The sequence below is a fragment of the Phacochoerus africanus genome, chromosome 16 (genome assembly GCF_016906955.1).
Source record: "Phacochoerus africanus isolate WHEZ1 chromosome 16, ROS_Pafr_v1, whole genome shotgun sequence".
Lineage (NCBI taxonomy): Eukaryota > Metazoa > Chordata > Mammalia > Artiodactyla > Suidae > Phacochoerus > Phacochoerus africanus.
Window position 1 is genome coordinate 28,983,680 of NC_062559.1, and position 24,700 is coordinate 29,008,379.

The 24,700-nt window shown below is 43.6% G+C and overlaps 1 protein-coding gene across 10 annotated transcripts in view; it reads right to left on the reverse strand.

The window, feature by feature from the left end:
- Positions 1-2,964: 2,964 nt before the first annotated feature.
- Positions 2,965-24,700, reverse strand: part of ST7 (suppression of tumorigenicity 7) — a 259,456-nt gene continuing 237,720 nt past the window's right edge. For 5 of the 10 annotated variants that reach the window (XM_047762917.1, XM_047762919.1, XM_047762924.1 and 2 more), the window contains 4 exons: positions 23,387-23,537; positions 13,882-13,974; positions 10,874-11,013; positions 9,017-10,068 (listed from right to left, as the gene is read on the reverse strand). In XM_047762917.1, coding sequence (XP_047618873.1) covers positions 9,949-10,068; positions 10,874-11,013; positions 13,882-13,974; positions 23,387-23,537 — 504 coding nt within the window. In that variant the 3' untranslated portion in view covers positions 9,017-9,948. Of the gene's footprint in view, positions 3,313-9,016; positions 10,069-10,873; positions 11,014-13,881; positions 13,975-23,386; positions 23,538-24,700 lie in introns of those variants that run through there. The other 5 variants (XM_047762920.1, XM_047762918.1, XM_047762925.1 and 2 more) reach the window with 2 other exon arrangements.

A 24,700-nucleotide genomic window follows, 5' to 3' on the forward strand; every position in this document is an offset into this window, starting at 1 on the left:
AGAAAGATAGCAAAAAAAAATATGTAAAATTAGAAGTGAGAAAAGATAAATTACCACAGATACAGAAGAGATTAAAGCTATAAATGTGATATATCCATATAGGTTTGTGGTAACACATTTTAATGCCTAGAGAAAGCAGTCATTTCCTAGGAAAACATGCAATCAACTAAACCTAAGAAGCAGAATATTTGCACAGACCAATCTCTATTGCAGGGAGTAAAAAGGTGACCAAAGATCTACCATTAACAGAGCATTCAATCAGATGTTTCATGTCTAAGTTTTATCTAATCCTTGAAGAACAGGTGATAATAATAATTAAACAGGTGTTTAATTATTCCGAGCCATATAAAAATATGGAAGTCTCTCCAATTCTCCTAAAGACAGAATGACTTTTATACTTACATGCTGATAAAAGTTTAAAAAAAAAAGCCTTCCCACTTGGTCATACTGTATTGTTTCCAGTATATATTGCTAGATTCAATCTATATTTAGCAATATATAATTGCTAATATTTAATTTAGAATGTTTGCATTCGTATTCCAACAAACACAGATAAGTTGAGGCTACGGGACACTTACTGTCCTGCTTGGAGGGTCTTTACAGCGGAAAGCCTATCAGAACAGATTTTGATGTCCTCTCATGCAGAAATAAAAGCAGAAGGCAGAAATGAAACTGGGATCCCAGTTGCCATCTTATTAAGAAGTCAGGAACTGTGGACCTTAAGCAAGAAATATAAGAATTATGTAAAATTGATCATCTTAAAAATTGATATGTTATGTTGGTTGCTCTGGTTCTGTCTCTTCACAGATTTGCATAAAACCCTTAAAAAGGCCTGAAATGCTTGTCCTCAGGGGCCACAATGCAAGGCGGGAGCTGGGAAATCAACAACCTTCCTTGGCACCTAGGCCCAGGAAGGTCAGAACGGCAAGAGTGAGTCATGGTTGCTCTCAGAGTTGAGCAGAGTAGCCAAAGACAGAGGAGGAAGAAAGGGAGGATTGGGGTTCGAGGCTCTGCCTGAAGAGTGACTCTGGGAAGTCTTCACACAGGTTTAGAGATGATTAGCCCCTCTACTGGCCACAGACTCGCTCCCTCCCACAGCCTGTTATCTGCCTTGTGTCTTTTTATTCTGTCACCCTCTTTTCTCCACTTTAAACTCTCCCATTCACTCCCTTTACCCCTCGACGTCCACCTTCAGTCTCCCCTGTCCATAGCACAGCTCTAAAGTCCTATTATTATTTTTTTTCTTTTTAGGGCCGCACCTGTGGCATATGGAAGTTCCAAGGCTAGGAGTCAAATCAGAGCCATAGCCGCTGGCCTACACCACAGCCACAGCAAGGCTAGATCCAAGCCACATCTGTGACCTACCCTGCAGCTTGTGACAATGCTGGATCCTTAACCCACTGAGTGAGGCGAGGGATCAAACCCACATCCTCATGGATACTAGTTGGGTTCTTAACCTGCTGAGCCACAACGGGAACTCCTAAAGTCTGAATTATTAAACTTACAAGGTGCTTTTAAATCCTTGTGTGATATTTCTTGGCTGCACTTCCTGCAACTGGGGTTTCTAACAACTCATGTTGGGCCATTTCAACTTGCCGTTGCCTAGGGCTCTGGCAAAATAGCCCTAACTTGGACAGGTCAAAATCTCTTTGGCCTCTGGTTTCCCCATCTGCTAACTCAAATAATTGTATCAGATAAGTATTACTTTCTCTTCCAGCTCCAAATTACAATTCTAAGGCTTCCTTGGTCCTTCTCTGCTGGAACCAATCTATTCTGAACACAAATAAAAGTTTATTTGTACCTATCATGTACTGCATTGATTTATTCAACAGATCATTTGAGCATCCACTCCAGGTTAAGAGTTGTGTTGGGGGAAGAAGAGGGAAAGAGGCAAACAAAGAGGACACAGACCCTGCCTCCAAGAGCAGGACCACTGATGAAAACACAGGGGTTCAACCTCTTCCAAGATAGTTTCCTAAGAGCAGGAGCCAGCTACATACCCGCCTCAGAGCTTTGCACAAAGGAGAAAGAAAAGCTTGCCAAAAGCATGAAAAGCCCTGTGCACCTAAGCATTATCTGCCTGCTTGGCTTTGCTTCTGGATGAAGACCTGGAGCTGGCAGGAAGTCCAGCTCTGAAGGGGGTGTGGTGTGGTGCTCCCCGAAAGCTGCCTATTTGATTGTTCAGGGGAAAGAGTCGGGATTCTAAACAAAGGGAAACAAACTATGTAAAGGACAGTCCTTTTTTTTAAAGCACTAGATTGAGATTTTGAATAGAGGTACTTTTCACTTCAGATAGAGGATTCAAGGTTATTTATTTTTCTCTTTTGCTTAAGTAAAGCCAGATGCTCAGCAGGTGTGACTCATGGAGAAGGCTTTCAAAGATGGTGAAGACAAATGACCATTTTGGGTCAGATCAGTAAAACACTCAAAGAACGCTCACATTTAAGCATCAAGAATGCAAACACGATTAAAAAAAAAAAAATAGCCCTTACGAAAAAACATTTTAAAAATGGCAATGTTAAAAAGCAGTCAGGTTCTACAATAGACTGTTGGGTCTGTAGCTGCTCATCAGAAGTTTTTTTCTCACAACAAATTTTCAGAAAGCAGAACCAAAATGATTCCTAGAACCACAGTGCTGGGTTCTAGGCAGCAAGCAGAGAGAGTCTCAAGCTGTGACTGCATTTAAGTTCCATTTCCTTCAAGCTTCCTGTCATTCATTTTTTAAGTTTCTTTTGTGCACTTGGCTTATGAGAACATACAGTTTGGGGCTAAAAGAGATGGTACTTTTTAGCCAAAGAGAGTCTATTTTCTAAGCCACGCGCCTGCTGAAATGAGTTCCATCAGCACAGAACACCAGCATGTTGCATTCAGCAGATCTGGGGCCTTATAAATAAGTAAATTAAATGTAACCTGTAGTAGTTTTATTTGGATACCAACACTTTTGGAGTTGGAAGACACAACTGGTTGCTGCAATACACAAAAGTTTATTTTTGACTTTTTTCTTTTCTGAAGGCAAAATATAATAGAACTGAACATCAATGAATTTTGTACAACAAAAACAGCTTTTAATATGGAACGAACAGTCCACGAAGGTTTTAAAATCTCGGAATGGCTTCCCTTTTTCAAAGTCATGCTTTCTTGCGGTCCACGAGGAGTTGGCACAAAGAGACGGTGGCGGCCCGCTGGGTGAGGCGAGAGGAAGGACGGTGGGCTTCTCTAGATCCTCGTCAGCTGGTGCCACAGACTGGATGGGAGGATGCTTTCCACTTTCTCCATGACGAAGTTTAAGGGGGCAAACAAAGTGCTGAGGAACTGCGAACAGACCAGAAAAGCACAGAAGTCAGGAGAGATCTTGCTCGAGACTCTAAAACGGACCTATCCAACCCATGCTGCCTCGTCCGTCTCTGCGTGACCAAAAGTCTCCACAGGCCACGATTTCATATTGGTGTTTATAGGAAACATCAGTTGACGAACAAACCTACGTTCCAGCTCCTGCCCCCCAGCTCTGCTGGAAAAGAGGGGAGAAGTATTGCTGACTCTCCTCTGACAGCTGCCCACAGTTCTGAGGCCTCCCAACTCGTCTTCAGGATCTGAGCGCTGCCCATGAAGATGACCAGTGCCATCCACAGGGACTGACAGACGGGTGGCGTGGCAAGTGAGCAGAAGAGTTAGAAAAGGGTGGCACCTTTTTCACCTGCTTGCCTGGTTAGGTACGGAAGTGGAAAAGGCAACAGTGAAAAAACTCAAGTTTGTTGTAATAGGCCATGAATTGCTCTGGGATCCCGTTGTCTCCCAAACACCTGTGTGGCCCAGGCTCCTTTCCCAACTACCCGCTTAGCCGTGAGCACCAGGGGAGGCTGGGGGAGGGCAGCAAGCTGGCCAGTCCATGGATGGCTCGTCCTTGTGAAAGAGGTGCTGCTCAGAGGAGAACCTCGGGATCTCTTGTATTTGGTTACTAAACTCCTGCTTTTCATGGAAGCAATAGTGCTAATGAACTGCGCCTTTTAAGAAAGCCAGGTACGTCACATGAGGCTCACTCAACAGAATCTCAAATTCGTTCTGATCATGTTCTCCTGAGGAACTGACCTCCTTCTACCAGCCATTGGGCATCTGGCAGAAGAGACACCCTCACGCCACCAGGTACAAGAGGGTGTTTTGGATGAGCTCCGTGGTCCCTGTTCAAAACCAGTGTATCGTCTTGCTAAGGTTCAATACCTGGTTCTTGTGCTGGGAAGTCTCAAGCCCTCGTCCAGAGCACAGCACAGTCTATGCTACCAAGAACTTCCCACTGAAGTATAGCATCGGATGAAAGTGCATATGCAGATGGGGAATGTGGTCCTGAGGCCAGGCAAATGAGTAGACATGCATTTAATGAAGTTAAAACAGGCTCCTCTGCTGGTCATGGTTCTACGGATTGTGGGTCTCCAAGGACGGGTGTGGTAGACAAGTTTCCCAAATACATTTGACCTCAGAATCTTTCCTTCTTCTTTTCGTCTTTTTTTAAAGAACCAGTGGAATGCCAGCTGGGAAGGCCTATAATGCATTATGGCAGGACCATCAAGTGTGAACTTTGTGTAAAGAAAACTCAAGAGAGTATAACATTTGGAATCTTTCCCTATGTTGCATTTTTTACATCAATTGAATATATTTACTCAGCAAGGCAGTTAACTACTGGGTGAGATAAAAAAGTGTCTAGAACGAAATTCACACTGTCAGGAAGCTCAGAGCTGAGGGGGTGGGGAAGGGAGTCGCATGGCCCTGCACGCAGCAAAGTAATAACAACAGAGAGACCATGACAGAGCAGAAGATAGAAGCATGAACAGAGCAGCAGCGAGGTTCAGAAAATGGAGAGAAGCCATTCTGTGGAAAAGAAGAGGAGAAACTGAAAATGAGGCAACTGAAATCGACCCCAGGGGAGGGCTGGGATATGAAAAGGCAGAGATGGGGTGAGGATGGTAGGAAAGCAACATGAGCCGGTGGGCCCTCCAGGCTCAATGAAAAGCTGGAACAGAAGTGGGAAAGTAGCTGGTATGACCAGAATTTAGTAAACAGTTCAGCTTAGCTGGAGAGAGAGAGGCAGAGTTCAAAAGTGACTGGAAGGCCTTGACGCCAGGCTGGACTTGCAGTAAAAAAAAAAATGAGGTCGTGTTAGTACTTGAGTGAAAGTAGGGTGGCTCTTTCCTCAAGCGGGTGTTAGAGACAGGGCAAGTTCTAGCAACCTTCTGAAATTATCCTTTGTTGGGTACATGGTACCACATAGGGTGCTCACCCTACAGAATAGACTGCCTGCCTTTTCAGTTAGAGCTAAACGCAGAGGAAGGACCTGTGGGAGATTCTAGGCACAGGGATGAGTGATGCTGCCTAAGATGCTTCTGAAAGAGTTTGTGAAATCCTAGTTCTGAGAGGATGATACGAAACAAGTCAACTGATTGCACAGACAGACCCAATGACACTGCAGAATTAAAAAAATATTTATACGTAACATTTGTTCATTTGTTTGTAATCAGAGACAGTCAAGGCTCCATGACATAGAGCACTGGGCTATACTACTCAGTTCCATAAAGAGGAGCTAGGTGCTAATGTGGTCTGGGTTAACCAGGGATCCTGCTAAGGGTTGGAAGATGGAGTCCAATGATTTTGCTGGTGAAGTTATTGTATCCTGAAGACCTGAACAAAACCAGATCTATAGCCACCAAAGTTGTCATTGTGGCAGACATTAGCCTGGGCCAGTGCAGTTACATGAAAGGCATCCCTCAAAGTCTGCGCTGGGGGATGTCATGCACTAAATGGCAGGGGCACCAGGAAGCCTCAGCTTGGGGAGCAGAGGTTATTACAAAGCTAGTTCAAAACCAAGGCCTGTGTGTTTGCTTTGTTTTGCGCACTGACCTGACTTGGATAAAAAGCATAGAAAGGAGGCCTCTGGACATTAACGGGTGAGCCCCGCCTAGTTTGAGGCCCATAAATGCCCTTCTCCCCGTACTGTGCAGCGAGATGCAGTGGGCCCTGCCTCCCTGCATCTTCAGTCAGGTTCCACAAGAGAATTAAGTCCTAATGCCTCCAAAGCATGGAATCACTTACTGCTCTCCCTCATATCTGGGATGTTCCATCTTGGAGGAACTGAGGAAAGAATCCCTTGAATCTTTCTCTGTAGACCGAATTCTCTGGAGATGTGCGCCCTTTTTACCAGGCTACCTTCCTCCTTCGCAGCTCTCCCTGCATCCTCCTGTCATCCCTCACCCACAAGCAAGAAGCAGCAATGAGGCATCTGAAACCACTAAGCCCTTTTCATTTAGTAACCAGACAGGTCAGTGGCTTTCGTTAAGAGGTATTGGGAAGAAAGCTTGGCGGAACATGCCTTACTTACTTAGGATGCTCATTTATATTTCTTTACATGTTTGAAAATTGGTCAACAACATTTTGACCAAAGACTCAACCAATGCACATAGAGAAACAGCAGTTTCACTTAGGGACTTGGGAAATTTTATTGCCTGTAAAGTCTGAATGAGCAACACCAGGCAACCCTGGAACAGCTCATCTATCTCAATGTCCAAAACTTCTGTCCCGAGGGCAGAGATACACAGTCCAAAACGCACCATAATTCAATCAGTGTCCTGTGGTGAGAAAAAGCAACTGAACTAATAAAAAAGAGAGAGTGACACTTCAATCGCCTGATCCTCCTTTTCCTGAGACACCATTATTTAGAAGAAGGTCATGGCTCCCAACATGATTCGTTAACATTTGAAACGCCTCTGCTTATCTGAATAAGTTCCAGGTGCCCTATTGCAATCAGACAATTGACATTTCACTGTAATCAATATCAGACTTCAAAGAGGTTAGGGCCTATAAGTGAAGATGAGAGTCAGAAGTCAGGGGGCTGGGTCTCAGGGAAAGAGAGCGACCAGGGGAGTACAGACAGGGCCCTTCAAACAGAAGGGGTCAGAATGCTGACCTTCCCACATTCTCCTCAGGGCTGGCTTTGGAACCATCGCTTATTTATATGAGCAACCTTATCTTGGTAACCAAACATTCTAGGAAGAGTTAGTCCTAAGTCATTGAGGTAGATTAGATTAGGCGGGGAGAGCCAGTTGAAGCCTCTTATTTTACTATTTTCCAGTGGCTCACACTTGGCTGTGGGCTTCCTTACTGGCTGTGTATCAACATGTAAACACACTGAAGAGTTCCCAAGCTGCACACAGCCTGGGGGATGGCAGTGCAATCTCTCTCCATCTACTGAGAGTCATTATCCCAGGGACATTATCTCAGGCGAGGGCTGAGAAAATCATTTTCACAAGCTGCAAATGGTTGCAGGCAGCCTATAGGGCGGCTGTGATAACCTGCGGAGGGAGCTTCAGGAGGGGCCTGATGAAGCGACAAGAGTGAAAATGTGGAGAAGACTCTGGGGGCGGGGTGGGGGAAGGGGGCTTGTCTCCTTCGGGCCATCCATCTTCCTTCCCCTCAAAATCTCTCCAGACATTTTGGAAACTGCTAAACCTTAATGAAGGGCAAGACAAATGTGATCCTCCAGACAGAGGTTTAAAAGCATATTTATCTAAACTACACTTGAGAACTATGAGTAGCTGACCAAACTACCACACCTTGGCAGAATATAAAATATGAGGACATACAGGCAAATTTACATTTTATTTAATCATTTGGTCCTTAACTCAAAGCCAAAGCTTTGGAAACGTTCAATGAGGAAAGTGGCCCTTGGTCCACCGTCCATAATGAACACATCTTCTTGCCATGTTCTGGAGGCTACACAAACTTAGGTGGAGAACACCCAGTCATATTCTGGGAACTACCCTCCGTCCCTCCATCCTCTCCCTACTTAACGCAGTTGCAGGCAGTCACTTCCTTCAACACAGTGGCTCTCATCCTGGCTGGACACCCAAGTGGCTCTCATCCTGGCTGGACACCCAAGTCACCCAGGGGGAATACGAAAACTCCGTGCCCAGGCTGCACCCCAGACCAATGAAGTGAGAGTCCCCTGCGTTGGGAGGGGCAGGTGTCAGCAATTTTTAAGCTTCCTAGATGACTTCAAGGTACAGCCAGGGTGAAACCACTGGTGCCTAGAAACCTGTCCCCTCAACAGCTCTGACGCGCCACCACACAGCACACACCTACAAATGGCTGCTCAAAGACTGGCTTTCTTGAGATCAGTGTTGAAAGGAAATGAGGTCCTCAACACCCATCTTGAGAATTGGGGGGGGGGGAGTTGTGGGGAGAGGTCCTTGTTACAGCACAGATTCCTGGGGGCTAACACTCAAGACTCTGAACTTGCAGTGATGGGGCCAGGTGAAGTCTGTGCACACTAGAAGCTGAGAATTACTGTCCTGATCCCAAACTCCCATGAAGAGCTGTTTGTTAGCTCAGTGAAGAATGCTGGGCTAATGGCACTATCTAATGCTGCAAATAAATTTTTATTTTAAATTTTACTCTATTACTCTCTAATCTACTTATAGTTTCGGCAGCTACTTTTACTCAGAGGTTGGCTTGAGAATAGAAGTAAATAATGAATAGCATAGGCCCATAAGCTAGGGAAGATCCATGGAGGCAGCTTAGGTGCACTGGGTTCAGAAATCATATCATGTTCAGAAGATTTAAGGAATTTAAAATATTCTGCCTAGAGAAAAGAGAAGGTAGTAAGTTAGAGATGAGAGGTGGCCACGAATGTATTAGCTGCCTCAAGAATTTGCAAGAGGAAGTAGAGTTGTTCATAGTTTTGAAGAGTAGAATAGGAACCTAAGTGGAAATTAAAGAAAGATAGATTTTATTAGTATAAAGAAGAGTTCTGAGTGACCCAATAATGAAATGGGCTTCTATATTGAATAGGTAAGGCCCATTACTAAAAGTATTTAGGATGAGTCTAGACAACCTCCATCAAATTATCGCTGAAGGCAATTTGTTTAAGGCCCTTTCAAGTCTAAATATCTATGATTATAATTGTAAAAGAAGGGCAGAAATGCTAAGCTGTATCTGATTTTTACATTGATTCTTTCTGCAGAAACCACTACCATTTATTTATTTGATAATCATTTATTGAAAACCTACTATGTGCAAGACACTGTGCAAAGCTTTGGGGATACAGAGATGAGGAAGATACACTCCTGCTCACAAGGAGCTCACATTCTAAAAGGGAATCAGACAAGTTTTTAACAATTATAATATAGTACAATCAATGTGATAATATAGGTATGCATGGAATACTGTGGATCAGAGAGGAGAGACATCTAACTCAGCTCAGGAGAAACTCAGAAAGGAAGTGCATATAAAAGAATGAAGAGACATTAGTAGCCAGGACAAGTGCTGATGGTAACAGGGAAGGGCACTTCATGCAGAGCAAACAGCATGTGCAAAGGCACCGAGGTATACAAGAGCCTGGTGCAGCTGGGAACCATAAGTAACTCACTGGGGCCCAAGAGCAGTGTCTGTGCAAGAGATGGGAGAGAGATGAGGCTGAAGAGGCAAGCAAGGGCCAGAGCGTCAAGGACCTCATATCCCACGCAGGGACTTTAACCTGAAGTAGGTGGGAAACTACTGGAGAAATTCAAGCAGAGAAGTGACATGCTCAGACTTGCAATTTAGAAAGATCATTCTTGTGTCAGTTTTAATACAATACTGGCAGAGGGTAAGACTGGAAGAAAGGAGACGAGTTGAGACTCTTTGCAGGTGTCCAGGCAAGAAATCACAAAGATCTAAACTAAAAGAGAGACCCATGGGGGAAGAAGTGGTGAATTACATGTACTGAATGCCTTGTGGCTCAGAAGGTTAGATCCACAGACTGCGGAAGCCGAGGCAGATGGGATGTAAGGAGTGAGAGAGCGAAGAGTCTGGGAGGGCTGCAGAGTTTCTGGCTTGAGTAACTGTGTGGATGTCAGTGCCACTGGCGGAGATCAGGAATACAGTAGGAGGAGCAGTTTTGGTGTGTGTGGGGGGAGCATGAGGAGTTCAGTTTTGGAAATGTTGAGATTGAGGTGCCGGTGGAATTTCCAGTTCATCTTCAACACGCATGAAAATACTCTTGCAATTCCAGTCCCTGAACTCTGCCGAGCAGAAAATGTCAATCATCTGGAAAGGGATTAAATCAACCCAGCCAAGTTAGAAATCATCCTTTCTAACTCCACTCGCCTTGAAATGAGAATGGAGTTCCGACGAAACAACTGATTCTCTTTTCCTTATTCCTTCTGTTTGAAACTCCTTTGCAGCAAAATTGGTCAACGTATCCTCACTGCATGTGCAGGTTGAAATGGTCAGTTTTCAACAAGGAAACTATGATTCTTGGATGTCTATGCAGATGGCTTTTCTTATTCAAGTTCCTCTCCATAACCCTCTTTAAAGACTCTTAATGGATTTCCATATTTCTAAACGTCATATCTGTATACTTCTTAATACTATACACCCTTTATGCTCTCTCAGTTCATTCCCCAAACGAGCCATTTAACTTACAGACATCAAAACTTTAAAAATTTAAATCATCTTTGAAAATGTAAATTCCATCCTTCTTGAAGGAAAGACCCACAATATCTAAAGATTAGAAATAATGTCATTCAATTTATACAAAACTGAATGATCTCTCATTTGCTAGGATTCCCTTATTTATTTAATCTTTTTAGACCTCATGCATTTTGGGAGAATGGCTGAGACCTTTTTGTGTGTGAAATGAGGCAAGGAGGCACACGTTAACAAACAAGCTACACTTTTCCCATTTTGACTCTCAACCCTTGATTCCACTGATGCCGATAAGAACTAAACAGTGAACAAAGGATCAATACAGGCATATCCCTTGTACACAGCACTCCCCCACTTCTCTTATGCTGCTTCTCTTGACTTTCCCTGCTCCTTCCCTCAGGTCTCCCTCTCGGCAAATACTCACAGCCTTTGCAAAGACTCCCATAAGTTCCGGGAACTGATGCGTCAGGAGGGCCAGCATGGCTGTGAAGGAACACAATCCGGCAGTAAAGAGAATAAAGAAGGGAAGCTCCTTTTTTGGGTAAACTGAGACTTCATGGAAAGCTGTGGAGAAGATCAAAAGGGAAGTATTAGAACTGGAGTCAAATGCATTATCAGGGACTTTCTATAGGTAGGACTGCCTCTTCCGAGCTTTGGCTGACACCAGTTGGAAATGAAGAGGGTAGGGCACTCAAACAGGAAGACCCAACATCTCAGCCAGCCTTTGGCGGCCTATGCGCTTCTCCCAAGTCCATGTTCAACCTTTAGCACTCTGTCTAGGGCATGTCACACGTTCATGGACAGCGACAGTCACACTATCTATGCCTAATGTATATGTACATATGTATGTATATCCCTATATATAATATATATAGTCTTCCTTTATGAAAAGCAAATAGGAGTTTCCTTGTGATGCAGTAATTTAAGGATCTTCCATTGCCACTGCAGGGGCTCTGGTCACTGCTGTGGCATGGGTTCAATACCTGGCCCGGAACCTTCCACATGCTGCAGGTGTACTGCCAACCCAACCCCCCACCAAAAAAAAGCAAACAAAATAAAACAAAACTTCATTCAAATGATAAAGCACATGTTAATTGAACAAAACCTGGAAAATCCAAAGTCAAGTGTAATGAAATAAAAAATTCTCTCTAGCTTTTCAAATCAATATGATAGGGTAATATTAGTTAATCTTGCATTTTTTTCCTGGTACCTATGTCAGCAAAGGGTGCCACTCTGACAGAGACACATTCAGCAAGGACCTCACAGGCTGGCCCCTTCAGTCTGAGAGGGTTGGGGATCAAGGCTGCAAAGGTCATCTGGCTCGACTGTGAGAGGCTCTTAATGATGAAGAGACTCCATCCCTCCGTCCATCCATCCATCCCTCCATCCACAATGGGGGATTTTTAGAGTGATTTTTATAACTTTTAAATTTTGAGTGTTAGGTTTGGGGAAAACAAAAGCCAAGCATGGGCTTCCTTGGCTTCTCCTCCCTGCGTGGCTGCCTGTAACCTGGGTCGGTAGACGTGCTGGCCTGGGGTGGCAGAGACTGGCCTGCACAGAGAGAGAAGCACTGAATGCTGGCCCAGTGGAGGGGAGCTGTGTGGCTGCGCATGAGCACTACTGCCACTTAAACCAAAAGGACCCAGGGGCTCCATCTCCCTCAGGAAATCCAAGGTCTCAAGGCCTCTCCTTGACCTTTCAGCTCCAGTTACTTATAGCCCTAAGCGTAATCCACTCTGCTGAAACTGAGGGTGCAGAGGGCCAGGGAGGGACAAAGCACAAACGAGCATGTGCAACTGAGTCCAGGGCGTCAACCTGCTAGGCTTCTGCACAGGTGGACATGTGCTCAGGGCCCATGGACAGGACACCGTTCATGACAGAATGCAGGTAGGACATAGAACCACCTACCCTCTCCCCACCCGCACCCTCAGCATCCAGTGATTTTGAGGGGAGATCAGACTTGAACCACTGCATTCAATTTAATAAGTGTGAGCCATGATTTTCTGTTCCAGGCCTGAAAGATTATTCCCATACAGTCTCTTTTAAGAACGCCAATCTTGTTCTAACAGTGAATCTATCCCCGTGGAAACTCGACTGGACTCAAATCATCTTAAACAGTGTACTTTTCGGAAAGCTGCCTTTCATAACAGAAATTGGAAATGTAAACAGGGATCTCCCTGAAGGAGGATCAAAGGGTAAAGTGCTGGCCCATGGCAGGGATTTCTGAAGTCACATCGAATGCAGAGTGAAGCCCGCTTTTTCACAATAAACCCGGGTGGTGAGGAACAACGCATGGCTGAGATCTCCTGGCTCCCGAGGTAACACGTCTCCCAGCAGGTCCGGCCAACAAAGACACAAGAGAGCTGCCTCCTGCTACTTCAGCCTAAGATGGCAACTCCTTATGCACCCCAACCCCACCCACCACAGTGGAGATTGATGGCCAGCTCAAAAATGTGGGCATTAGGCAATTTACCAGCACCCAGGCCTCCAAAGCGATACTAGTCCGCTGGGCAAAGCACTTAAATACGTTACAGCTATGAGACAGGATATAACTGGCGCAAGGTGAGGGTGGCAGGAGAAAGCATAGGGAAGAGAGAGTAGCCAAAATTTGGAGCGTCTTATCTAAGGAAGAAAAATATGTCCCAAGTCAGGGCCACATGAAGAGCCTGGATTTGATCCTTATACACAGTATAATTTGATAACAACTATTTAGCTGGGATTGTGGAAATAACGTTACATTACAGTGACCCAAATCATACTTTCCACACGTTGTATGGCCCTGGCACTGCTAGCCTGTAAGGCCCTCGAGGATGGGGTTTGCACTCCATGTGCTATACACAGCGCTGAGGCTGCACATGTGCTCTGCACACGTTACACCAGCTCCCCCAAGTGCCCTTGGGAGATGCTCATGGGAAACCCCACCAGCTCAGAGCGCCACCTCACACACCGCCCTGTCCCATGACTCCGCCTCTGGCAACCATGCCAGTGTTGTGGTGCCGCCCTCCCATCCATGACTCATCTGCACTCCCTCTGATGTCAGTGCTTCCCCTTCAGATTCCAGGCTGTGTGGACTACATCTGAGCAGCCAGACAGCCCAGGCAGAGCCCTGCGCCATGGATCAGCCCAGGAGGAGCACCTGCCCCAAACAAGGGGTCTCTGTGCTCAGATCAAACAGTACATGCTGCCTCTTCATCTCAGTTTCAGCCCTCAAGAGTCTTTCCCTTTGATGAATCTGGAGAGATACAGAGGAGCAGGAAGCCAAACCTATATGCGTAACTCACTTTAATGCTCACGCTATCAAACAAGGACAGGGTTTTGCAGAAGAGCAATAAAAGACAAGGACCATCATAACCATGTGTCATTTCCATCTCTTCCCGTCCCTCGGGCACACCACCCTCACTGGCCGCAGACGGAATACAGAGGGAGACTTACACGGGAGCAGCTCACGGTCTGCCGTCTCTGTACAGATGGGGTAAGGATAAAACAGATGCCCCTTTTCCAAGGGATATGGGATCATCCGAAAAGCTGAAAAGGAGCGATAATATGTTAGAGGTGTGATACTTGTCTCATACGTTACAACTTCAAAAAGGGACCTTTAAGCATCTTCATAATGGTGAACACACAAATAACTTCCAGAAAGGATGCAGGACTTGCCCAAACCCTGAATCATGCCAGATAAACTGTCAGAGATGCATTATGATGTATGACTCATACATTAGTCTCACACTATATATTCTGGACAAACCTCACAAAACTGGGTGGGGATGGGGGTGCAGAGGAGTAGGGAAAGCCATCAATTCCAATGCCGAGGGTTTCCTCATCTACAAAATATTATTAAAATGCCATAAGCATTAATTCAGTATAGTTCAACTGATGGTAATAACGCAAGCCTGGATTGAAATGCTTCCCTAAGAAGCAAATGTGGACTGACTTGCTGGAGCACATTAGAGATGCACAAATATGAGAGGCACTCTACCATGTCTAGTTTAAAAAAGTGTCTAGGTGGATTAGAATTCCAACCAAGATGGATAAAAACAAAAACCTAAAAATGCATGACTTGGGAGGTATTTCTAAACTTTATGAAACTTTTAAATCTTCAGTATCATGTGGGGGGGGGGTTAGAATCTGGAAAGATTGATTATCTGCATTTTGATGATGTCAGGCCACGTAAATTCTGCTTTTGTGGCATCAGATAACATTAGGTCTCACACTGAATTATGACTTTCCAATCAATCCATCTCTTCTCATTATCACGTGTGTTACTCTCCCTGTTACGATGTCATCAGCATGTTAGTCTCACTGTTCCTATGAACAGTACTCAAGGAGGAATTTCTCTTCAACAGATGTCCAGTAACTACAGCATGCCGTAGATATAAAACATAGAACTACACCCTACACTGGGAATGTCAGCTCACAATCCTTGCCTTCATGTGTGTTAAAAAGGGGTGGTAGCAACAGAGCAATCTTTTCGGTCTTAAATGCTATATTTCAAGCTACATCCTCAGCTGTGTAATTACCTAAGCCTTCTCAAAATGCTGTCAATGTACATATTTATATTTTGCATACTTATTTCAAACAGAAATCAGAAACAAAGAATGTTCTCCCTCACAAGAAATGACAAGGTTCCATTGTAACCAGCATCAGTGCACATATGGTATTTATTCTGGTGTCTGAATATTATTTAAAAGTAAAAACATTATGTATGTGATTCCAGCATTTGGAATGCAGTCAATCTACACCACAGTGGTATCACTCTGAGGTTACAGCACATTGCCACGAAGAATATAAATCACTATAAACGTGGGATTAGAGCAGAGCCAGTTTGCTGGCAGTTGGCTGAGGTAAAACTGTTATCAATTTTCCTCTCGTAACAGAAACCTCTTAAACAGAGATTAAAACATTACAAACATCCCAGACTTTAACTCTTCTTAAAACGAAAGGCTCACTCTAGTTCAATCGGACCTTTTCTTTCATGCAAACAAGGAGTTTGCACTGTTGTAAGTGACAGAGGAGCTCTCTGCACAGGTTGCTAACACACAAAGCCTACTCAAAGGAACCAGCGTCTCTTTCAGTAGAACTAGGCTTGCAAGAGGGAGAAAAAAATTACAAACCCCTAATCACTTAGTGCCTTTATAGGATACACTAAACTCTCTTCTGGGAAGCAGTGCATTTAAATGTAAACTGCAATATGGCAGGATGTGAATACCATTTCCCATAAATGATGGCTGCTAGGAAAGCATCCCAAAAATGTAGAAAAACCTATGAGCAAGGTTTTTTTTTTTTTTTAAATCCAGAGCCTCCATGTACAACAGGGCTGCTGTAATTAAGAATCTGTTCAGGTTCATATGATATACATAAACCCTCAGTTTTCAAGTGGCTATAGATTTGAATGCTAAATTTTATTCAAAATTGAAGTCAGTTTGCACTTCAGGGAGCAATTTTTTAAATGAAATATAGGAGTGCAAGATCTTGAGAATGTTCAACCATAGAAATCAAATGCCAAATCAGATGCCAAATGTTTTTCACACCAGTATCTGGCATGTGTACAGAATTTTGTGCATCAAGTTCATCTTTTTCTTCTTCTAATCATTTCTGATCTTTTTGGAGAGGGTTAAAACAGTGATCACCTATGATTTAAAAAAGAATACACACATGCACGCGCGCGCGTGCGCGCACACACACACACACACACACTTTCTGTATTGTCCTCTCCCTCTAACCCCCGTGATTGTAAAGATGTGTTCTTAAAATTTCTCTCTTTCTCATGTCAGTTGTCATTTACATTGAGTTCATAAAATAATATTGAGACTTCTGGCTTCACTAAACAAAAGCAAACACAATTTTTGTTTGCAATTCTATCCTTTATCCACCCTGCTGTGCAGGGTCCAGCAAAGTGTGAGATAAGCAGTGGAGGTCTGGAAAGGGCAGCAAGAGGCACTGCATAAGCCTTGCCAGCTCTGCCCCACCACCTCCTGTTCCTTTCACTGCAAACATATGTAACTGCTGCACAAGAACCTCATGGTTTTAACCAAATGTCCAGAACTTTGCAAGTGCAAGGAGTAACACACTGAATTGACAGGGCAAGAAAGAATTAAAAAAAATGTCATTTGATCTCTTTTATGAATTTGATCTACTTTTAAAAACTTCCTAAAAAAATCTTCATCCAAAAAAAAAAAACATTTCAGGGGAATTAAAAATATATGGATATTTAAAAAAAAAAAAAAAACCCAAGTTGGACCACTTAGAATTAATACATGGGACACAAGTGGTATTTCTGCATTTTCCTTTTGCACCCCCTCTCCTCCTTCTTCCAGAAGAGGCAAAATGAAACTGGGAACTACTTAATGAATACATTGGGCCCCGCACAACAGCGTGTGAAGCACTATAGTGCCGCCTCTGACCACTGTCCAGACATGTTTTCTAGGCTCCAAGGCTATTACCACTGTACTCATGAGAGACTCTGCCAAGACTGGAGAAAGACTCCACAGAACCAAAGAATGGGCAGAGGGATGAATCCATGAACAAATTAATTCCTGATTTTCCCAGTGATTTCTAACAACCTCTCATCCTATCCATAATGTAGACAAGAACAGAAGGTGATGTTTGATACTTTGTCTATGTTGCCTTTTCAAAGAGGATCTCAGAGAACTTTATACAGGCTGCTTGTAACAGCAAGAACTGAGTTTGAATCCCAGCTCTACGTTGTCAAAGGGTGAGCCAAGCATGTGCTGTCTCTGAACTGATGCTGCTGACCGCCTAGGGTAGGAACGGGATAATCCGACAATCACAAAACAAGCATGAAAGTTCCCCTGCGATAGAGCACACCTAATGGGGGAGCGGTGAGGGTGACATCTAAGGATGGGTCGAACTTGACAGGCTAATAACTGTGTGTCATTAATCTGTGTCCCACGAAGATGAGAACACCACAGAACTCAGGAGGCTGTAAAGGGACTAAGTGTGACAACAGCAGTCAACATGTCTGTACGTGGTGCCTGACTGCTCAGTGAAAGGTAGATTCCTCTGCCCTTTCCCTTTCCACTCACCTAAAGCTCCTACTTTCTCTACCAGGTCATACTCTAGCTCGAAAGTGAAAATGCTGCTTGGTTGTGAACAATGACAAGTGCAAACATTAGAAGAAAAATTGTCATCGATATGCAAATTGTATGTTCTCACTTTTGACAGCAATGTAGGTAACTAGCCAGGCCATAAAGGCTCTCTTTTTTGTGAGGCTCTGGGCACAGCAATAAAGAAAATTCAAAAGTCAAAAGCCTGAGTTCTGATCCACATTTTTTCCCTATCTAGTTATATGGCCTTGGGAAAACCACATTCCTTTAGTTAGATTACAGGATGTTCCATTCCAGTTGTGAAGAAAAATTCTAGTTTCACAGCAGATTCACTAACTTGTTAGTGATCCTCAATATTCTAACACTCTGTTCCTGCTTCCATGATAGTACTGCTTGTATCCACACTATATACCGGTGTATATGTATACATGGGCACACACACACACACACACACGAATGTTTCTCTCAAAGAATTTCAGAGTCTCATGCATCTTGGCATCCCCCAGAGAACGTCCTGCACAAATGAGGGACTCAATAAATATTAGTTGAATAAAGGAATAAATAAATTAATGTACAATAGGGAGAAGACATAATTTTCTCTTTAAAAACCTCAGTGGATTCAAATTATGGTCAGTTACCCAAAACTGAATAACTGAAAGGAGCCAGCCGGTTCCTCGGGGGGGTAGGCGGCGAAGTGTCGTACAGTATCTGGACACTGCCTAGCTATAAGGTAAGTTGGCCGTGGCCAGGGACTTCAGCTGGCCATTATTTTCCCCCCAGTTTTAAAATTTACCCTTAGATCTATGGGGTGAGGGGTGGGAGAATCTCTTTAGCAGTCCCAAAGGTGGCAGGCTTTTGGAGGAAAGGTTGGGTTAGAGGAAATGCCCTAAGGACTACATCTTACAGCAAGGAGCATTTACCAACAGGTTCAAAGAGAATAAATTAGAATCAGAATCTCATCCTTTGCTTCAACAATGGACCATATTCTCCTCTCAAAGGAAATACTTTGCCTTAGTCCTCCTAAAAAACACCACCTTCAAATCTTATACATTATTTAGTGAATTCTTTGGAAAAAATCTCCAAAAAGAAAATAAAGAGTCTTACTTGATCAAGTGGAAAAAATGGAAACAAAGAAAAGTTAAGTGATTTACCCCATGGCATTCTACTCTTCTGATATACAGAACTTGAAAATTAACCTAAAGCTCACAGTTGTGGTCAAGAGACTATCTTGCTTTATGAAATAAAAGCAGCCAAACAGAGCCTTGAAAAGATTAAGGTAGGAGGGAGACAAGGCCACATCAGTATTTAATGCAGGTAAAATAGAAGATGTGCCACTTAAAACAGGGCCCCATAAGGTGCAATACCACTGTAAATAAGACACAGTTCAAACGAGATCCCTCATTCATTTATGTTTTTTCACATTCGACTCATACTTGCAGTCGTGTGTGTGTGTGTGTGTGTGTGTGTGTGTGTGAAGATAACCAGAACCTACAGTGTTTAAAATAAGTATAATTCAGATAAGATGGCAGCTGTGTAATGAACTAAGAAGCATGTTTTTAAATCTTACGAATTAAAGCTTTTCCCCTTTCTTGATTATCTTGACTTTGAGGAACATAATTGTGTAATTTCAGGGGCTGAGACAGTGATGAATCAAACATTTTACAAACCTATGAAATGCTGATGTATTTGTGGTTGAGGATTTAGTTGTTGTTGTTTCTTTAAAAAAAAAAAAAAAAAAACCGTATGTTTCAAACCCAAACAATCTCTGCCATGTATCAGCTGGACTTTGGGGTTTTATAAAAAATGTGAATTATTTCAGCCTGATTGGTGGGAAAATCAATTCCACAGGATGACTAATGCTCCAACATAATACACTCATTAAAAATCAAAGAAAAATATACCTCTATCCCTAACCCTAACCAACACTTTCGGCATAAATAAAGGAGTAGGGGAGTTTTTGTTGTTTTTATTTTATTTTACTATTTTAAAAGTCTTTTTAGGGCTGCATATCCTTGCGGCATATGGAGGTTCTCAGGCTAGATGTTGAATCAGAGCTACAGCTGCCAGCCTACACCACAGCCACAGCAATGCGGGATCCGACATGTGTCTGAGACCTACACCACGGCTCATGGCAACACGGGATCCATAACCCACTGAGCAAGGCCAGGGATCAAACCTGCATCCTAATGGATACCAGTCAGATTCATTTCCACTGAGCCGCGACAGGAACTCCATGTTATTTTCTGTTTTTTAATTTCTGAAAGCTAAACTGACTTTTAAGATGGAACCTAGTGAAATTAGGTATTTTTACCTTCCTCCCTGAATTCTCCTTTTAATAAAAAGGGGAATCCCGAAGGGAGTTGGGGAATGGCCTTAACTTTTAGAATGAAAGAAAAAATGATTTCAGGAGAAAACCTAGACAGGAGGCTGGAGATGTCAAAAGGCGCCACCCAGTGGAGAACTGCAGGAAGTTCAGTCTCCTGCACACAGGCACAGATTGTCTGGAGGAGGCCCACTGACCTCAGACAGGGAGAGGGAGTTGCTCCAGTATTGTGGCTGCCCCCTGGACAACTGCCCGGAAGCCCAGGAACTTGGGTGGGGTGATGGCATTCAATATCATCAGTGCTTCACAGTTTTCAAAAAATGGGTAAGTTAATACCACTATAGGTAGCTGAGTCATAATATTTTTCTTTTGCTTTTTAGGGCCGCGCCCGCAGCATATGGAAGTTCCCAGGCAAGGGGTCCAATCTGAGCTGCAGCCACTGGCCTACACCACAATCACAGCAACGTGGGATCCGAGTCGAGCTGTGTTTGCAACCTACACCGCAGCTCACTCAACACCAGATCCTTAACCTACTGATGGAGGCAAGAGATGGACCCACATCCTCATGGATACCAATCGGGTTTATAACAGCTGAGCCACAACAGGAACACCCTGAATCAGAATTCTAATCCAAGTCCTTTGATTTAAAATCCGGATCTCTGATGCCTCCATTTAACTTAGAATGGAGCAGATCTAGACGTCACGTCAAATAATTACATGCAATTGTCTGAGGTTGCGTGATAATTCTTTCTTCTAAGTTGCATGACAGATTTATAGCTTTGCTTTTTTAAAAAGATCAAAGCTGTTTGTAATGAACGATTATTTTTCTAAATATGTTTGTAGAAAATATATATGCCATTGTAGAAATTTTGAGATGTACAAATGTGAAGGAAAAAAGAAATCACTTAAAACCTACTTAAAGATGTATTTATTTCCAGTCTCTTACCTTTGTTTATATACAGAATTTTTAGAAAACTAAAATTGGGCTCACTCTATATTTAAAATGTTTAAGTCCATATTTAACAAAAAATATAATTTTATATAGAATGATTAACTTTCAAAATACTAGAAAGGGCATAGTTACACCTCAGAATGTAACCAGTGGTATAAGCAAATGTTTCAGAGATGGCTGATTCCCTTATCCTGAGTCTATTCACCAAAGGCCTAACTAGACAGTAATACAGAGAAGAGCGGTGAAGAGGAGGTAAACCTGGCTCTACCAACAAGGACGTTCACCAGGACATTCATATGTTACTCATTTCGGTGAACCTGTTCCTCTCCTGGACAGCTAAGCTGGCCACCTCTGTCCTGCCTAACGCAGAACTTTATCAAGAGCCCGTGAAATCACGGAAATTCAAACCCTCTGTGAACTACACTGTTACACAAACACTCTTCAAGGCTCTTGGGATCCTCCAAGGCGGTCAGCATCTGGAGCGCACGCTCATGGTTCTCTTTTCTAAAACTGAATGGCATGGCTCTCTTTCTGAAAACTGAACAGCAGTGTAACTTCCTGGGTTAATTCTTAATTACTATAAGGATCAAATGCAGAATTTCCCTTTCCTATAGGTCTCTGACTGCCTTGCCATGCTTTTTATGTCTAAAAACGCACTCCTTTTTATTCTAATAAAATGTTCTGCCCACCAAATTTGAAGTGATTACACTCCCCCAACAGCACTACCCTGCTTGATGTGGGGGCCACCACGTCACTTCACATTTCTCACAATCTCACCATCCTTCCCAGTCGTTTCAGAGCACCTCCCACTGTCATCTGATTATATGGGCAACTAACTTATAAACAGAATTTCCTCACAGGGTTTTTCCATGGTTATGCTATTCCTAACACCATATCTTTATCACTTCTCATCCCTCTTTTGATCCTTTCTATAGGACTGTTAACTTTCTTATCCATCAGGTACAATCGATAACTTCTATTACTATGTTTCCAAGATACCAATCTATCAATATGGTTTTATACTGGGTAAGCCAAAGTGTCGATTTAATTTTACCACAACTAACATTAGGTGAGGCGTCTCATGTTCAGTCTTGCTGGGCTTTCTCTGCCTCTCTCTTAAGTTTAAGTGAAAGTTCCTTTTGTCTCATCTGGATAGAACAGTTTATATGCAACAATAAGCCCAAGCCAGAGAGGACTGTTCACATGTCCGCACATGCCCTGAGCAGAGGGCTGTCTTAACATATCCAAATACCAGGTCCAGGACAGCTGGAGGGTGGTATTACACTTCCAGAGTAGGGGTAGAAACATCGATCAAGTTAACATCCCTTAAGTTGTAAATAGTTAACTGGACCTGCGACTGATGCGCCAAAGAAATATTTTCTAAACAACTAAACAAAAGACTGTCCCTTCTCTGTCAAGTTACTTTTACTCCATCCCATTTAGCTGTCCCTCCTCCCTTCCTGTACCAGTTTGGATTCCTGCTGGGTTACAGAAGGGCAGGAAAAGGGAAGAGCAGCAGATTAGCAAAATGAAAATGGAAGGAGCAAAGATAAACAGTGAAAGGGATTACAAAGACATTCGTTTGTGAGGCTGATCAGAGTAGGGGCGAACTAAGGAACAATTATCAGAAGGCTCTACTATTTATTTTCCCCATGAAGGGGGGGAATCCCTAGCTGCAGATTATGCTGTTTCTGCTTAAATTAACAATAACAGAGTGTCAACATACATGTTGTCCAATAATCACAATCTTAAGCCTTTTTCCTTAAATCACCTTCTCCCAAACAGCCCCATCACTTGGCATTTCTCCACACAATGTTTTTGCTTCTAATACCGTGCTAGTGCTTCAAGGCTTGGTTCAAATCTCCTATGACCCGTAAGGTTAGCCATGCTCCAACCCATAGGGCTCCCCCTTCTGAAAATGACTGCTGCTGGTTACTCCTCCCAGCTGGATGAGCTGCCTCTCCAGGGCATGGAGCAGTCTCACTCACCACTGCAGTCTCTTCTCCTGTCACAGAATGATGGTCCCTAGCATGTGCTCAACTTATTCCTCATCCGTCTAACAGGCGTTTACCCCTTATCCACAATGCTACACTTGCCACCAAATATCAGGGTCCAGTGGCCATTGTTTTGTTCTAAAGCATAACTGCTATTCATCTGTTTGGCCCATGCAGCTCTCTAGGAGGATAACTGTGGCTCTTTAGCCAAGCCTCCCAGAAAGGCCATCCAGGAGTGGTCATCAGAGCCCAATCCAAGGCCTAATCCCATATCGAAGATTCCCATGATGCCGAGGGGCTCTCCAGGTCTCCAAAGAGGGATTTCTGGGTATAGAGTAAATCTCTGCCAGAACAACCCAGACTCATCCCATCTAGCCTAAGAACTTGCCTTTCCGAGCTACAGAGATGGCTTCACCACAGTTACACCAACCACCACTGGGGACCTGGATAGCCTAAGTCATTAACCATCTCTCAGTGAAGGGATATCACAGAGAAGGAGAGCTATAGATATGCAAATCTTCATCATTCATCACCAACACTCAGGGTAAAACAGCTTTAGCATCTTTTCATGCTTTAGCAAAATGTTTCAAAGAAAGTTACTTACTGCCTTCCCATGTACAGTGCAGAAGATTCAAAGCCCCTTCTACCCTCTTCCAGTGTGCCAGATGAAAGAACGCATATGCAATTGCTTCACTGTCCCCTCTCTTCAGGATGTGTTCTGGGGGCAGGATCAAGCTTTTCATTTCTAGTAAATACTGAAATTAAAAAGGCAGGAGATGGATGTGTTAATACAGAGTGATTTGGAATTCAATGTTGAAAACAGAGCGGTTTGATTTCCCTAAAGCTGCTGCTCATAAGCATTTCATCAAACCTGCAAACTCACTGCTACATTTGAAGGCAATTACTGAAACATCCAGCAATCCAAAGTCTGCTGACAGATAATTAGCCTTGTACTAGTTTCCTACAGTTAAGATCAGAGGCTTTCAGGCGAAGATATTCTAATCAAAGAAATACATACAGACTCAAACAGCATAAAGGAAAATTTAGAAGACACAATAATTTGGCATAATTTTGTAGCCAGAATGAAAAGACATACAACAAACACATGAAGGTTAAGAAGCCATGTGACTAAGCCAACCGCACTAGAGAGACTTGAGAATGACTAGCACTGCCCATTAGTCTAGCTGCACAGATCCATCCAGAAGACCTAGATCTGCAGAAGGGTCAACCCATGGCTGCTCAGACGCTGGAGGAGGAAGGGGCGGCTGGAGACCGGGAAGACCCAAGGCAGGGGAGCAGTACAGACCCCAAACCACAATGTTCTTTTGGCTCTTTGCCTCAACACGCAGGAGTCTCAGCTTATGCCTCTCTGTCCCGATTTTGCACGAAGGAGGTGGGAGCACAGGGCAAGGGGTGGATATTCCTCCTGGGGGCTCTGAGAAGATTAAGTTTCCATTTGCGTTCTTTCATGTTTCCTATAGACTAGAAAGGGAAGCATATTCAGGGTGGTATTTTATATCTGCAAACGTTCACTTGACTTTGCTGACTCATGTCCCCTGGTGCCCCACTCCTCATCACCTCCATTAGCAGACCGTGGAGGGATGTGCTTCACCGAAAGGACACAAGCACAGCGAAAGGCGGTGTTAAGAGGAGAGATGTCCAAGGATTTTAACGTCATAAACAACTGTCTGGATTTATCTGTTGGAGGAAATTGATGAAAGAGGGTGAAGAGTGGAAGAATCCTGACACACAGAGTGGAGGTCATGAGACTCCCATCATGTTTCGCTATGGCTTCCTATACTCTGGGCACACTGGGTGAAGTGGCCTTTTAGCTTCCTCTCCCTGTGGCACACTCAGTGTCAGGGGGCACTGCCCAGCAGGAGCCAGGTGGACACATATTGGACTCTTGGTTTCAGTA